The 17,406-nt window shown below is 41.6% G+C and overlaps 2 protein-coding genes across 2 annotated transcripts in view; both read right to left on the bottom strand.

Moving 5' to 3' along the window:
- The window catches only part of BCAS2 (BCAS2 pre-mRNA processing factor), a 124,978-nt gene that overhangs the window by 4,158 nt on the left and 103,414 nt on the right, over nucleotides 1-17,406 (bottom strand). Inside the window, exons 2-6 of the mRNA XM_056867492.1 lie at nucleotides 6,951-7,062; nucleotides 6,776-6,868; nucleotides 3,932-4,002; nucleotides 3,291-3,452; nucleotides 2,744-2,794 (exon numbers count right to left, since the gene is read on the bottom strand). Of these exons, the coding sequence (XP_056723470.1) occupies nucleotides 2,744-2,794; nucleotides 3,291-3,452; nucleotides 3,932-4,002; nucleotides 6,776-6,868; nucleotides 6,951-7,043 (470 nt within the window). The 5' untranslated portion in view covers nucleotides 7,044-7,062. The remainder of the gene's footprint in view (nucleotides 1-2,743; nucleotides 2,795-3,290; nucleotides 3,453-3,931; nucleotides 4,003-6,775; nucleotides 6,869-6,950; nucleotides 7,063-17,406) is intronic.
- DENND2C (DENN domain containing 2C) overlaps nucleotides 11,333-17,406 on the bottom strand; it is a 34,878-nt gene continuing 28,804 nt past the window's right edge. Inside the window, exons 14-18 of the mRNA XM_056867488.1 lie at nucleotides 17,103-17,144; nucleotides 15,606-15,711; nucleotides 13,489-13,728; nucleotides 12,729-12,815; nucleotides 11,333-11,435 (exon numbers count right to left, since the gene is read on the bottom strand). Of these exons, the coding sequence (XP_056723466.1) occupies nucleotides 11,404-11,435; nucleotides 12,729-12,815; nucleotides 13,489-13,728; nucleotides 15,606-15,711; nucleotides 17,103-17,144 (507 nt within the window). The 3' untranslated portion in view covers nucleotides 11,333-11,403. The remainder of the gene's footprint in view (nucleotides 11,436-12,728; nucleotides 12,816-13,488; nucleotides 13,729-15,605; nucleotides 15,712-17,102; nucleotides 17,145-17,406) is intronic.

Here is a 17,406-nt window from a genome sequence, read left to right on the forward strand (position 1 = left end):
GCCTCCTGTACTGAAGATGCCATGCATAGCAGATTTAAAATCTGGTTTCCATGAAAACTCAGATATGTCTGACCATGAACATTAAGAGCATGTTAAAGTAAACTACCGGTAAGCCATTTTCTCCATACAGGCTTTGTTCAGAAGACATATAAAGCCATGGTTTAATTCAACGAATGATCAGCCCATTATCTGAATTCAGTCCATCCCATTAATCCTAGTTAGTTTAGCTATGTAAAAGTCAGATCTGAAGTTGGTTCATTAACCAGTCACTCTTAATTATGGTTTCATATGACATATGAACTTGGAATCCTGGCTTGCCACTTCTCGCACCCTCCAGGCAATTGTGGAATGAAACAGGGTAGTGGTCTGTTGGACATTTGTATTATGTATGTATGTGGCTGTATTCTTACTGAGTGTGAAGACAGGGTTAAGAAAGGGCAGTAAACTGGGCATGAACCAGTGGCTTATTCTGGATGACTCTGGTCAGACCTGATTTAGATAGGGATTGCTAGTTAGCATTCCTATATCAGATCATTTAATTCTTGGCATGAAGTACATCTCAACATTTTGGTCTGTTATTGGTATAAGTACACAAGTAATGCTACCATATTGTAAAGGGCACCTTTTAATATTTCCATTCCTTTTGTATTGTGATTTTATGCCAATAAAGGAATGACGATGAATACTATTAGAGAATCTTTGCTTCCATTTTATTACAACAAAACTACATGCATCTTTAACACTGACTAACTCAGCGGAAGATTATACCATCCATTACTGCGACAAAGATAATGAAAGGAGAGCAGTTAAATGAGTCCATAAAAATAGCTTACCCGAAGATAAGCAGGTCACAAGCAAAGATCTCCTTCTAAGCAGCAGCTCCCAATCCATCCAGCTTCCCATATTTATAGGTTTTAAAACTTATCTCCTAACAGCTAGCTGTCCCACTTGATAAGGGTGCACATTCCTGGCTAATCTCATATTCTAATAATCAAGTGTGGCCCAATCTGCAGATACTTAAATCTGTGTATTAGGGCCACATTGACCAAAACAGACGAACTGTTCTCGGCAGGTGTGCAACGAGGATGGTGCGAGAAGAAGAGAGACTGGGAGACACTTACAAATGAGGAAGACATGGGCAGATGGGTGAATTATTGCTGCTGCAACAGCAAAGCTGCGGGGTAACCAGGAGAGTTGCTGCCACCAGCAGCAGTGCAACAGTGAAGTTGTGGGGCAGGTGGGTGAGTCACCATTAATGCCACCGCCAGGTGAGGCCTGCCACAGCTTCCTGCCTCATTGCCACTGCAAGTGGGGGGGAGGCAGCTGCAGCAACAGTGGCCGGCATGGAGCCAAGCTGGCACAAAGCTCCTGCTCCCCAATGTTGCTGCCTCTGCCCTCTATGGCCACCATCCCCTGGACTCTGCAAGTTTCTTGTGGGTTCTCGCTTATTACCTTATAACTTCAAACAATGTGCAAACGTATCTAGTCTAGAATTTTTTAAAAAATCTTCTTAAAATATACAAAGTATATAAAAAACTGATAGTTCATTCTTGCTACCTGTAACCATTAAAAAGCCTATTTAAAAATAGTGATTACAAGCTTCTCACACATTGGAGTATCTGTTGGCCCTCATCCAATACACCCCCATCTTTGGACACTATTTTCACTTTTGTGAAGTTTGACAGTCTTACCATTCTCAGATACTAATGGACCCAGATCTCAACACATAATTATTCACTGATATGGGGTTGTATGTGTTAAGTGCCGTCAAGTTCATTCTCTGGCATTTAATTAGCAAACCATATCATCGTGTGGATGTAGAACGTGTCGTTCTTCAAAAAGCGTTTTTTTCCCCATTCATCTTTCAAATACAATGAGCCCTAATGGGTTGAACGCCGACATCGACTTCTGCTTTTTGTGAATGCCACTGAAAGCAGTAGAGCTGCTAAGGTGAAACCTAAGTGTTGTCGGGTAGCAGCACCTTCTCTGTTAAGTGAGAACACACTTGCATTGGATGTTATTTGTTACAATATTTAAGTGATGCGTGGTTATTTGCCTTTTGAATGTTATTATGCATCCCTGAAGAATGTAAATGAGAGCGTTACTATGATGAATTACTATGAAATGTATGGTTACATGATGAGGTAAGCCTGTATACTAGTCTGGTGCTTATGTTGTTGTTCAATTAGTAATTTCATGTTTGCCTGTTGCGTTTGTGAAGCTTACATCGGGCACACTAACGAAGTCTGACAACAAAACGGTGTATTTTCTAGAAGACCGTCTGTGCTAATATGAATTATTGTGTGCTGTTGGTAGTCAGTTTCACAAAACCATCCACCTTGTCTCTACAAGAAGTTCACTTGAAGATTACATTGCAAGAGTTGGTAATTCAAATTTCAATACCTTTATTGACATATCATCAAGCAGTCAATCAAATAAAACCAACCCTCTAAGAGTTGGTAGTTGATTATTGCACTTCTTGGACTGTTTGGCAATTTCTGTATAATTAGTTGTGTATGTTACTTATCTAATGTTGGAATAACAAGACATTTGGCATCCTATACTGTCTATTGCATCTACTATATGGACAATAGAAGTGTTGTATGCATGGATACTTGAAAGTCTTGCTGTAAGCATCCCAAGATTCTCTACTAGCAATCTGCAAAGACTGCATCCTCATACATTTAGGTCCCATTTTTAGAATTCTTTACAGTTCAAAGGTAATAAAAAAAGCAGGACTTACCTCAAACTTTGCAGCTCTTTTTGTGCCTGTTCAATCATATGAACTAGATGCCTAGAAGCAGAGGAGTTCTGTTAGCTCAAATTATTAGAGCACAGTGAGAAAGGAAAGCCTGAGCTTGCATTTTAATTTTGACAGAAACAGACATGACCTTGTTGACCAGGCAGTGAAGCTTTTGGTTATCTATCTGTTCAAAAACTTTCAATTAAATAACACACTCATGCTATGCATAAAAGCACACCTGCAAATCAGCAGTGACAGTTCCACATACCAGCCTGCAACTCTACAACAGTAAAATAATTTATCAGAATTATAACCATAATTATATGTGTTTCATATCTCATTACATGACCAATGAAGACAGTGTAAAGAGCACCATCTTGTTTGACAAAGCATGGAATGGCCTCATCATTTGTTTAATGTACCCGTAGCGCATATTCTACTACTACAAAGGAAATGTAAAAATCTGGAGAACGGGACACTGAAAATATAAATCCTTTCAACTAAGTCTTTTCAGTGGAGCTGCTGGAGGCAGAGAAAAACTACTTACTCATTATACACTTTCCAGGCATTGCAGCCATACTGAGACATCAACTCCAAGTTCTCAATTCGAACTGCCTGATGTTCCAGCTGAGCCATTGAGTTATTAACACATTCCTGCCATGCTGTGATATCATTCTTCTGCCCAGAAGAGGGAGCAGGCAATTCATACCTGTTAAAGCACCAGAAAACATAGCGATTAAAGCAATATGACAGGTAGTGTTCATCTAGTTTTTGGTGAAAGATTCAAACATAAAAGGTTTTGACAAATGACTTTATACAGTCTCAACCTTTTCAATACTTTGAAAGCACAATGTTGGTTCATAGGTAACAGTGCTAGACACCTGTAGCACCAACTGCAACAGAATCAGCCAACACATACTTCCCCATAATTATCAGCATGATGCATCTTAGCATTTGCTTTTAATTGCTGAATAAATATTACATAGGTAGACCAAGACATTTCTTGAAAGCACAAAAAAACACGAATGGTTGTTCCAGTAGGATACATTATCATGATGGCTGCTGGAAAACATGCAAGGTCTGGACCACCACAATTTAATACTTTTAAAAGCCATACAAACCAGTGCTGATTTTTTCCTAAACTTTTCTTTAGCATAAATGCTGCATACCTTACCAACCAAGATTTACCTTTTCATACTCAGCAGTTCTAAAGGCTGTCGGGCTGCTAGGCGTTCAAACTCATTCCGCATTATTTCAGTCTGCAGATGAAAATCAAGCCAAATTAGTCAAGCAACTTTTGGTCTTGTTAATTATTACATTTGTTTAGTGTGTTTTTTTAAAAAAAATTAATTAGTTTTCAAAGTAAGTTACCATTTAAAAACTTGAGTCAATTGTTACATGAAAATAAGACAACAAACCTAACAATAACCCCAGCTAGATATGAAAGTAGCAGTCAAACAGAGGTCTCACTCAAAAACAAAACAAGGCATTACGTTTTATAAGTTTTCTAAAAGAAGCAAAGAATGAGCCACATATGTATTCTGATGAAGAATGTTCCATAGCACTAGGGTAACTACTGAAATCCCTAGCGGATGCCAATTCTGCATCCATTAAATTCAATATTCTGAATAACACTATTGGCAGATCTTCAGGCACAGTAAATTGACAAGATACTCATATTTAAAAAAAGATACTAATGGCTAAAATCAATAACCACCCATACTTGTGTATTCTTTCTTTGTTGAGTCCCCCATCTTATGGAATGGCCTGCCTCACGAGGTAAGGAAGGCTCCCACACTCTCCTGGCTTTCCACTGACTATACAAAATGGAATTACTCAAGAGGGGTTTTTTGCACAGGTAAAAATATGGTAATGCAATGGTTCAGAAAGTTGCATTGGTAAAGTGACCCATTCTACTGTGGCCCACTGCTGCCTATCACTATAAGTATGCGCCAACTATGTAATTTCTACACCACTTAACATGTCCTGTTTAAATTATTATGCTGTTTCAGCTCTTTGAGTTGTTTGTTTTCAGATTTCTGCAGTCCAAAACCTATTGCACTGTTCAATGGATGTTAAATCTTATTGATCATATTTAACTTACACTATGTAAGTCACCTTGAACCTCAGTGAAAAAGGTGTGCTATAAATAATGTAAATAAATTAATAAAAAAGTACTCCAGCTTAAAAACTAACTCCTAAGGAATTTTAAAGGCTTCTTGAGAGTGCTGGAAGCAGGGATGATTTTTTTTGTACAAAATTACATTTTGAAATACTTTGGCACTGCTGTGGGAACAGATTTCTTTCACACTATTTTCTGCTGAAAGGGCTTCATAATTTATTTTCATTTATTTACAGCCTGCATTTCTTACTATGACACAAGGCAGATTACACGGTGTAAAACCATGTCATCAAACTGCATGAGAAATGCAATAATAATGATTATGATTGCCACATGCACTTTACCTATTAAAACAACTGCGTGAAATGAACATGGGAAGAACGAGTGTGCCCACAATAGTTCTATGCATCTGTTGCTACAATACTGGTGTTGCTACAATACTGGTGACTTAGTTTTGGCTTTCAGCAGGTACTTACTCTTAGACCTATTGCTTTAATACTTGGGGGGTGGGGGGGGACAGACGTCTGTATAACCAGCATTCATTGAACACATACACATGAAGCTGCCTTATACTGAATAAGACCTTTGGTGCATCAATCTGTATTGTCTTCTCAGACTAGCAGTGGCTCTCCAGGATCTCACGCTGAGGACTTTCACATCACCTACTCGCCTAGTCCCTTTAACTGGAGATGCCAGGGATTGAACCTGGAACCTTCTGCATGCCAAGCAGATACTCTTCTGCTGAGCCACAGCACCTCCCCATTAATGAAGCAGTCAATACTTCTGGGGAAACTTCCAGAATAAGGCGGCCAAATATTTCCCTGCGTTATTACTTCTCTACTTAGAGAATGATTTTAAACAATCACTCCAACTTTACTACCTCCCTCTGCCACGCGTGCAGACCAGGCCATGTCGAAACCCGGCCTCCCTGGCTCGATCACAACCACATACATGAACACATGAAGCTGCTCTAACCCTTCTATGGTAATGCAGGGCAGAATTCTGAATATACCATACTCAGACAGGATCTGCCCTTGCTCTTCTGGCTCTATTGACTCATTAGCCCATGCCCTTTTGGAATGCCGCTTTTACGAGGAACTTCGATCGCACTATATTTCCCCCTTTTAATATACAAATCCAATGCCTCTGTGACTGACATAATGCCTTTTTTACTAAGCGATAGGGACCCCAAGGCTACATTGTCAGTGGCAAGATTTGTTTCAATCCTTATATCCCTCCAACACCAGATATATGCTGCTCAAGATCAACTGATCAAGGAGCTTCTAAGGGATAAAAGGATAATTTGGCAAAAATGGATTTTATAGTATTAATTAACAAGTTATAGAAACTAGTTTTAATAATATATTTTTGTGTTATTAAGTATAATAAATACTGTTTAGACACTTCTTCGGAAGTCAGGTGAAGGGTCACTTTTCTAGGTGGGTGGAGGGGGAAGGGGTATCTTTTTGAATATTATAATCCAGCAATTATGAATGTAATAATTAAGATATATAGATACCCTTCTGTATTTTGCTTTTTCTTTTTGTATTTCTTTTATGTTAATTTCATTGTATTTGTTTGTTTTTTATGTTTTGTTAGAAAAATTAATAAAAATTTATATATATATAAAAAGGAAAGGACATGAAGCTGCCTTACACTGAATCAGACCCTTGGTCCATCAAAGTCAGTATTGCCTACTCAGACCGGCAGCGGCTCTCCAGGGTCTCAGGAAAAGGTCTTTCACACCAATTACTTGCCTAGTCCCTTTAATGGAGATGCCGGGGATTGAACCTGGGGCCTTCCGTATGCCAAGCAGAGGCTCAACCGCTGAGCCACGGCTCCATGCTGACCGGCTCTTAACCTCCACCGGAAACGACGCGTTCGATAGCCGAACACGGACCCTTCCTCACCTCGAAGGCGCTGTAGTCCGGCGCAGGCAGGTAGCTCAGGTAGTTCTTGGTGGGCCGGTACCGCCGCGTCTCCTCCTCCACCAGCGCCGCGGCCTGGGCAGACAAACAAGCGGAGAGGTTAGGCCAGCTTCTCCGACGGGGGGGCGGGACGCCTTCAACCCGCCGCGCCACTCACCGCCTCCCGCACGCCGGGCGCCTCGTAGCCTTGGTCGAAATAGGGGAGCGCGTCCACGGCCACCTCGCCGGCCACCAGCCCCGGCCCCGCCATCTCGCGCCGCCCGCCTCCCACCCCCCGCCCTCTGGCGGCGCCGCAGCACATGCGCTGTCGCCCGGAAACGCCTTGGAACTCGTCTCTGCGCGTGCGCGCGTTTCCCAACGGTTTTCCCAACGGTTTCCAACGCCTACGACGCCTGCGTACATTGGTCCGCCCGGCAAAGCCGGCAGCCCCCCCTGTCGGTCAATCTCCCGTAGTGCCGGGAAAGAGTGCAGAGTCGGCGTCGCGATTCAGCTGCTATGGGTTAAGTCCCGTCCTCGAAAGAAAAGCGAGTAAAAAAAAACACATTTTAAATAAATAAGTCCGTGTGTCAATAACCGCACGATGCTCTTGGAGTCCTGGAATCTAGACAGCATCCTGCAAAGCTGCAAATCCTACAGACTAGAATGGGGGACCCTCATTACATTGGAGCAAATGGATTGGGACAAAGCGATGGGATTATGATTATTTTTTTAAAAGCATTCGATTGCAAATATAAAATTAAAAAGGCATATATTAACCCGCCCCCTTTTCCAAATAATATGATTTCCTCTTGAATGCACATTTCATCTCCTGAGGTGGAGCCTGAGAAAAGGTTTATGATACTGAATATTGTCGAAGGCTTTCACGGTCAGAGTCCATCTGTTCTTGTAGGTTATCCAGGCTGTGTGACCGTGGTCTTGGTATTTTCTTTCCTGACGTTTCGCCAGCAGCTGTGGCAGGCATCTTCAGAGGAGTAACACGGAAGAGACAGTGTCCTTTATTAAACTGGGTTCCATATATTTGGATAAACAAATTTGGCAGTTTTCACAGTAGGAGAGTTTCTAATTGGAAATATTTAATTCATTCATACCCCACCTTTTCCCCCAATGGGGACCCGAGCAGCTCACATCAGTTTCCTCTCCTCCATTTTGTCCTCACAACCCTGCGAGATCGGTCAGGCTGAGAGAATGTGACTGGCCCAAGGTCACCCGGTGAGCTTCCATGGCATGGGTGGGGATTTGAATCTGGGTCTTCCCAGTACTAGCATGACAGTCTTAACCATTACACCACACTGGCTCTAGAACTAGCTAGAACTAGAATTTGCTAGAACTAAGTTCTGATGAGTACACACACTAGAGGTGGATATTATACAGGTATGGTAATTGGGAGTCTATAGATGCTTTGTGTAGGCAGCAGCTCAAAGTGCAAACTCCTAAAGAAAACAACATTTTGTCTGTCAGTGTCACATTTAAATCAGGATTTAGGCCCGGTCTACATTACATCCCATTATATTTAAAACTAGAAGAACATGTTACGGGTAGACTAGAGACTGTGATACATTTGTGCTTGTTGTGCACATTTATTATGTATGACAGAAATCACCTAATACATGTTTACTTTCTGAAATGTAGTAGCAAGCGGGGTTTTTTTGTACTAATACAGATAAGTGTGCCACAAGTATTATGTTAGACATAATCACATGATTATCTGTATATTTGTTTATATTCTCCTTGCATAATGCTTGTTCGAGGTGCTGACCTTGTTTTCTTTTTTCCTCTTTGCAAGGCTCTCTTCCCCTTTTTCTTTCTTTCCTTTTTTTCTTTTTGGTAAGATTAGGCGAATCTTCCTTCTTGATGTGCTACTTTTGTATCTGCCAGGAGATTTTATGTTAGGAAGCATTAAAAATGTGACTTCCTGATCTCAGGAACTCTCCTTTCAGGGATAACTAGTAGCATAAGGGACAGCAACAGTGTGGTTTTCCTAGCAGTTAGAAATAGACATACGTACATATGACTCAGTACAAAAAAACAACACATTTTATTTGAACCATGTTCCCAAAGGAACTTGGTTTATTACAGCTGTGTTATGTACACAGTTTTGGTTTCATTTATACATCACAGAATATGGCTTTGTCCAGAATGAGTAACGAAGGCTGCAAAACATGGAAACACCACAGTGAAGAGAGACCAGCAATGGCAGGTTCTGTTTCCATGGAGATGAAGGAAGGGAGCCTATTTCCCTTATGCGAGTGTGCAGTGGTGTGACTGGAATTATAAAGGTGGACGAGACATCCTATAGCCAGACCATGTCCCAGAGATAGAGGTGGAGAGTGGAATCGCAGGAGCTCGAAGCAGGTTTTTTCGTGCTCTTCCAACCAAGTGCAATCATTTTAAGTGCTGAAACATATTAGAAATGAGTATCTTGCTCTGCTTCCTCTTATCAAACATATAGTTCAGTAAGATGCTACAGCATGTAACATTCAAAACAGAATTGCAGCAGCAATCTAAGCCAGTCAGTGGTTCTCAAACATTTTTCTCAAAGGGAACCAAAGAAAAATTATTTCCTTTACTTGTGTTTTGAACTTATTTGTTACACCGTGATACTACACATGTTTGCTCACAAATAAATCCCTGTAAATTCAATGGACCTTTCCATCTAAGGCTGAAATTCTGCACACATTTAACTGACAGTAAGCACCCATGAACACAAAGGGACTTGGTTCTGCTCAAACAAGCACAGGTTTGGACTACAGTGGTACAAAGGACCACAGCCTTGCAGCAGGGTCCTATCAGATTTATACAGAAGTATTATACCATTCAAAGGCACCTTTTTGTCAAGAAAAAGTGTATTTAAGATTACTGTCTAAAGCTGAAACCTAAGTGCACTTTCTAAAGAGTAAATACTACTTAATTCAATGGGTCTTACTGCTGAGTAAGCATGTGCAGAAAAGGGCTGTTGGCCTCACACAACTGGAGTTGGAAATTATATTTTCTCCTGGTTTCCTCACACTCCACCAATGGGGAATCACTGAGTGAAAACTTGAAACAGCTGGCAGTACAGAGCAAATGGAGAAACTTCTCTGGGTACAGATTCCGAAGTAAAATGTTGGCCAGTTCTGCAGGATTTTTTTCTCTCCAATTTTTCCCCCACCGTGGTCTGGTACACTGCAGGTTGTGGGAAAGAAATATTCAGGATCTCTCACTGGCCTGTCAAGCCATGCAAAACCTTAATCCAATATTTCATCCAAGCCCAAAGGTTAATGTGGCACGGACAGTTCAACCCACTTCAGCAGCACCTAAAGCTTAAAAATTTCATAAGAAGTGTCTTCTTCACTCCAAGGTTGCACAGACCCATGTATTAAACCTGAGCCCATTTTTTTTACATGTAAACATACAGTAAAGCTCCATCGAAGAGTGGTCTCTGACTACAGTGACTGATCCACAGAGGCAAGAGTAAAGGCAAGAGTAGCCTGAGTAATCCACTGAGCAAATGTCATTATTTGTTGTATTTGGTTAAAAGCGACACAGATATCGGTCATTATACATCTAGGTAGTTATTGCGCAAGATGTGCAAATGCATGAGGAAAACTGGCTACAAAAGGAATCAATATTTCTTAAAAGCAGATCACAACAAACCTAGACTTAAGAAATGAAAGTTAATATTTGTGATGGATGTTCAGCAGTAGCAAAGGAAGGCAACTATCCATTCAGAGACGACCAATTTCTCTCTGACTCCACACTCACAGCAAAATAGTCTTTAGGAAACCCTTATCTTTCATGCTAGCTCCATACCAAACAAAAACTAGCTCATTTTAATTCTACCATCTGAGAAAAAAAATCTCCATGCTCCCAGTTAGGATCAAATGGTATTTTCTTGGCACGTACAAAATTCCTATGTGAGGCATATCCCCCCCCCAATAGCAGAGATGGTCTTGTAAAAAGGCAAAGAATGTCTATTTTTACAATATCAATGGAAGTCCACGGCTTTTGATATAAAACCAAAATAGCAAGAAGCAGAAGTTCTCATTTTGTTTGCAACAGCTGCAAAATATAAAGCTTTGCAATATATAAGTACAATCAGCCATGAGCATGAGAACATGGATGGATCCAGACCAACACTAGAGTAGCTGAAAGGCTGGTGTGACAGACAAGAACAGATGAAAAGGCTTTGCCATTCCAGTTTTAAAGGATGTTCCCTTGTGCAGAGAATCTCTGCAGTGCAGTATTGGTATAGACCACTTCCTAGATTTGTTGTTCTTCCCTAGCTCATGCATTCTTTTAAAGGTATCAATTTAGCCCTTGGATTGCTTCGAGCCGAAGTCTTTTATGAACAGGCCAAGCAGCATAAACAGGGATATTTCACTCAGTTGATCGAGTTTGACCTTCGCAGATCAGAAAAGTCCACCTTCTCTTAGCAATACTCCCCTTGTACCAGGCAGGGTAAAGGTCAAGAGTTCCACTCAGATTTCATGCAGTTTCTTCCAGATTCCTGAAGCTCATCTGACCCAAGTTCCAGTGACCCCATTGGTCCCATAGCAACAGGCAATGGAGTGACATCTTGTCATGACCAACTGAGAACTTAGAACCACCTTTAGCAGCAATTCTGCAACTTCTCATTTCTTTTGTAGAAACTTCATTTTACTACCTAGCAGAAAAACATATATAAAACAAGAGATTAACAGGTTGATTTACGTGTATCTTGCCTTCTTGCCATTTACCAGGCTGCAAGCAAATTAAGGAAATGTAACTTCTTCAACCAGGATCCAAGAGCCACAGCTGGTTCTGGAGGTCCAGAGAAATTCGGGCCTTGTGTTTCTCAAAGTCTGTGCCATATGACAGCGCTTCTGAAATGGAGGGAGCTTTAAAAAGACGTTATAGTAGTGCTGGAATGCCTGCTATTCAAAGAGGGGGGGAAATCAACGGAGCAAGCCCAAATTCTTGGGCATACCTAGTTCTTTTGGATCCTGGTCTTAAAGCTCAGAATCAAATATACTGATAGTGCCATCCTGAGCAGAGTTATACCTTTCTAAGTCCATTTTAGTAGTAGGGTGCAACTACTAAAAACAGCCCTGTTACTTAACTGCAGGTGCTGGATTTCTATCATTGGACTTGCAGCCCTGTTTGGCCCTTTAAAAACAACCACGAAGGGGGGATCATATGGATTGGGGTTGCTGCTGTAGCACAGGGAAGTGTGGTTTCTGTGAACAGAAACGCACATATACACACACTTGGGTTTTAAGCCTAGGAAAGGGGGAAATGACAGGTACAATACAGGTCCCCTTAAAATAACTGATATAAGGATTTTTACTGGGAAACAGCACCAGGGAAGTATTAATCCCCCCTAGCACTATTGTTCTGATCTATATGGGGCTGTCTTTTTAAAAAAAGGTGGAATAGCACATTTGGAATTCCTGTCATGGAACCCCAGTGTCATGTGCAGTTTAGCTCTTAGTGAGCAAATCTTTTTGCAAAATGGAAGCAATATCTTAAATTATGTCCATATTTTGAGTGGATTCAGTATTTGCTCCTAAACACTACCTAGTTACTTAGCAAAGTAGTAAGTCCCAAATCCATCTGGTGGGTATAACAAAAGGATTGATGGAGCTTCCAGATTCAAAGGGAGAGATGAACAGAACAAGATACAAAACTGTATGGGGGGGTCTCCTTTGTAAAATTGCTGTTGGGAGTGGGGTATTATTGTATGCATTTCCTGAAATGAAGCAATTAACACAAGCAAAAATTAATTGCTAGAACTTAGAATGGAACAGACATATGGAAAAGGTAGATTTGCAGAGGAAAGACAGAGTTCATAAAATCAGATTATACTATTCCCAGTAATTGAGAACTGTTATTATGACAGAGATTGCTTCTTGAGTAGACTGTTATACAAATGATGAACAACCAAGGACGCCAAGAACAAAACTGAGCATTTATTTACCCAGACTACGAAGGATTTTATTCATCCCACTTGGCTCTGACTCCGGAATGGTCTCCAAATACTCCAAAGCACGGACTTCAAACAAGCCTAGAAAAAAGAAGCATAATTCAGACATTCTCTTCTTTGCAGAAATAAGCAAACTCAGATTTTTTTATTTAAATAGCCTGGCGTTTTAGCCGCAATATATTTCATACTCCATGACCAGACCTATACACAGAACCTCTGGAACTGCGTAGTAAAAAATCTGCAATTTCTGCTGTTCTGTTCTTTGGCTTTAGTTTTATTAAACAACTAGCTAAGCAGCTGCTGGGCAAGCATATTCTATGTGGCTTTGAATGTATCTGAATTTCAGTCTAAACTTGATTTAAATTTAAAGATAAGTTATCTATAATAATGCAGACACTCTCACAGCAGGCAAGAGTTGGATCTTTGAAAAGTCTGTTGACACTTGCTGTCTGGGTAAAAGATGCCTTAAAGGTAACAGTTACCTAGGCACATTAGAGAAGCTATTAAACCTCTGACGTGTTTCAGTTTTCGAGAATTAATTAACAAAGAATGCTTTTTGTGCTGATGGCAATGCACCATCAAGATTTCCAGGCTCAGAACCTGTGAGGGCTTGCACCAAAAGCACCTTCCAGATCCTGGCAGGAATTCAGACAGTTTCCAGGCATAAAGAAGTTCTGGATTTGTACCAAGTTTTCTTCTATGAAAGGGAAGCCTGTGCACTGAGAAAAGCAGGGCTGGATTTAGCAGTCCTCACCTTTAACCGCACTCTTACGAAGCTCTCGATCTTGTATGAAACCAGCAAACATTTGTGTCTCCATGAAGATGTCTAGGAAATGGCGCACATTGCGTGAGGTGTGTGATTTCCGGAAAGGCTCCCGCTGGAACACCCGTTCCCCTTTCTCTGTGACGTGCATATGCAAGGAGTAATGTCCCACAATCTCCACGAAGAAACGCACAAAAGCTTCCGACACCAAGGAGGCCAGGGTCACATCACCTATCAGAAGGCAAACAGAACAGTCACATCTCCCCTTTGGAGAGAGTAACCTCTTTCCCAATGTCTATGTAGAGTCCCACCCATCCCCCTGAATAGGTCAGAGTCACCATGTCTAAATTATCTAACAGAAAGCCAATGAAAATGACACAGGCACAGGATGTCAGTAGCTAGAGCAGGTGCTGAAATTGCGTTCTGAAGTCACAAAGAAAGAGCAACTATGTAAACACTAGATCTTTCGTGGCAAATACAGGTTTGAGAATGCAGGCCACTGCTCCTCTGATTCCAAGTGGCAAGGTATGTGTGCAATTTACAAGGAAAAGCAACAAGCTGTGTGTGGGTTTGATGCTTTACCCTTTTCCCACCTGCTGTTTGCCCCTTGAAACTCCTCCCGGCAACCTGCCAGGGTTCCCCGATACATCTTATAAAAGGAAACCCCCCCACACAGTCATTCATCCCACACCAACTGATTCTCCCCCTTCACTACCTGGCAATGGAGAAATGGCAGCCTAGATTTCCAGGCTCTGTTTGTACCAGAACATCAAATTTCATCCTGATGGGTTTCCATTCCTGTGAAACCCGGTGATCTGAAAATGGGCCTCATGTCGGCTACAGGCCAGAGCAAGTATGAACGGCTGGCTTTCCACTTTGAGCTATTTTTGAGGGAAAGGGCCTTTTCCTGTGACCTTTTCAGGTGTGCCCTACATCCTAAAACTAGTACTCCAGAACACAATTGAAAAATCACATAATCTTAGGAAGTTTTTTAATTTAAATTTTAGATCTATCACAAGGCCCTTCTATCAGTTGTGTACTGTGAATTCCGCTCCTCACTGGGAACTCACTTCTCTGGCATTCAGGGTCTCAGTTTGGATTGTAACCACAGCATGTGGGGAGAGGGTACTTGGACCTCCCCTTGCATCAATTTCCTGATGTGAAAAGGACCTGGCATATTACAATTTGCCCCACTGAGTGCTCCATATGCATTGATGGGGTTCACATAGGTTTACCCAGTGGAGGAAGTAGCAGACCTGTGGCCAGTTCAGGTCAGAAAAATGGCACGGAGAGAAAAGTCTAAGCCCCTTTCTTCTCACACACCATGATCCTGATCTGAATTGGGTCCCCATGCACCTGGGAACTGAGTTCCCCATGGGAAACTTGCAGCTTACATCTGATAAAAAGTCCCCATGGCAGACTGGGCCCTGATGTGAAGGCTGTGAAATGTCTAGTTCGGCTCTGAGGCATAGTCTAAAACGCATGGTCACTTAGCACAGTTCCAGCCCAGTTCCATCCCCGTTCCACCCAGGATCAAATGAACTCGCATTACCTGGAATGAGCAGGGACTAAACTATGTGCCAATGGATCCACTTAAACAGAAAATGCGGGTTCCTGCTGAGTAAGCCCTCCCCCACCACCCCAGCTCCTGGTGATTGGTCCTTTCGAATTGACTAATGGAGGCTTCCCCACCCCCCCACCCCGCTTGTAATTTTAAAAGCATTTTAAGAACTAAAAAAAACAAAAAACAGAGCTACCTGAAAGAAGGGGGGGGGGAATCCAAGCCTCGTTTTAAAAAAGACTTTCTTTTTCTCAGAAAAAGCTCCCAAGTAGCAGCAGGCAGGAAGCATTTGAATTCCTGCCTCTTCACAAACTGCCTCGTGATTGGCTGTGAGTGATGCCAATCATCTGTGTTTCCCTTATTTCTGTTTCTGTTTCTCCCAGAAGAGGAATGGGAAAAGGCGGGTTCAGGGCTGAAAGAAGAGTAAATAAGGTACCGCCCGTTTGCAAAGATTTGATCCTGGGAGGGAACTGGGCTGTAACGGGGCTGTAACTGGGCTAACTGACCATGTGTTTTAGACCATAGAGTTCTCAGTTCTGACTCTTACCTTGCGTATAATTCTGCTCCTGAGATAAGATTTCGTTCCTTTCCTCCAATATCTGTACAAGTGCTGCCTGGAGCTTATGAGGTAGAATCTCATTTTCATCTGAAACCTTTGAAAACACAACAAAGGGATAGTTGGCTTGTTATATCCAGAAACTGAAGATAGCAATGTCACCAAAACGTTGCACAAACAGTGCAATCCTAACCCGGAGGGGCTTAGAGGGGTAGGGGAAAGAGGGGTATGGGGAGGAGCGGAAGAAGAAGAGTTGTTTTTTATATGCTGACTTTTTTTCCTACTTGGGTTTAAAGTAGCCTGAGGTCACTTTTGATTGGAGAAACAGCTTGTGTTTGGGAGGAAGAAATTTAAAAAATGTACTCTTCAGTGCCACAGCCCCGTTCAATATCAAGCTTTCTCCACGCACTTCCCAACCTGAGGATTGCTTTTTGCAGCTAAACTACATATCTGCTATCTGAGCACCAAACCCCTAGTATCACATGTAGTTTGGTCCTTCACTATTCCATAAATTTATATTGTAAGGCAAGGACCTTTTTTGTTTACTCTGTCTTGATATAATTTGAGTATTACTTGGTAAAGTGCCATGCATATGGATGCTATACACACACACACATACACACACACACGTCAAGTCACAGCTGACTTATGGTGACCCCTGGTGAAGTTTTCAAGGCAACAAACATTCAGAGGTGGTTCACCATTGCCTGCCTCCACATCATGACACTGATATTCCTTGGTGGTCTCCCATCCAAATACTAGCCAGGGCTGACCCTGCTTAGCTTCTGAGATCTGACGAGATCAGGCTAGCCTATATAAATAACAACTAGGGGTAAACAACAACTTCCCTCCAGCATTCATATGGATAGCTGATACACTGAAATCCTAGATATTGGAAAAGGAAACAATCAGTCTTTCAAGTCGCTAAAATGAGTTGGGGACACACATTAGAACCACTGACAAACACTTTTTTTTACTACTACTTAGTGAAATGATAATCTCTACATGTTTTTGTCTATAAAACTCTCTTCTGTCAATAGGGAACAATGAAAACCAGCAATAAATGGCATTGTGAGAGTTTATTTTAAGAACAGTAGTCCACAGGAAACTGACTGTCTAGACAACAAGAACTCTTGTGGAGAGGAAATGCAGAAGACAGAGGAGAGAGGTGGAAAGGAAAAGAGCTCTCTGATGCCTCTCTCTTGGCTTAAGAAGAAGCACCATTTCAACTAGAAGACACCAGTGGACACCTAGGCCAGTCAAATGTATAGACAAAACAAGGGGAGTCTTCTCTCCCATTAAAGCTGAGCCTTATCAAACCATTTACCAACCAACCAGTTCAATGCTCTGCCCCAACTTCAATCACATAAATGGCAAGAGTGATACTCATCCCTTTCATGTATTTATTCCTCCCTGCAAAGTTCCATCCTTAAACCCTATGATCAGCTTGCTTAGGGAACTAGCTGGCAGAAAAACAATTTTACTCACCTGCTGCAAAAACTCATCAGCACAGAGATCAACAATCAGTACCTAGGGAAAGGGGGAAAGACACGTTTCATATGCTCCATAATGCTGATACTCTGGCCTTTACCTCAAGCTTCCCATCATGCTGATTCATAAGATTAAGATTTTTCCAGGTGATCAAAAAATTGGATGGCAGCCTGACAGCGATGTTATCACATTTGGCACTAGTACATTCTCTCTTATCAAATAAATACAGTTCTCATTATTAGAAGGGGCTATGATAAATTTATTGTTTCAGAATGATAACTTCACTGATTGAGTGCATAGG

The sequence above is a fragment of the Euleptes europaea genome, chromosome 2 (genome assembly GCF_029931775.1).
Source record: "Euleptes europaea isolate rEulEur1 chromosome 2, rEulEur1.hap1, whole genome shotgun sequence".
Classification (NCBI taxonomy): Eukaryota; Metazoa; Chordata; class Lepidosauria; order Squamata; family Sphaerodactylidae; genus Euleptes; species Euleptes europaea.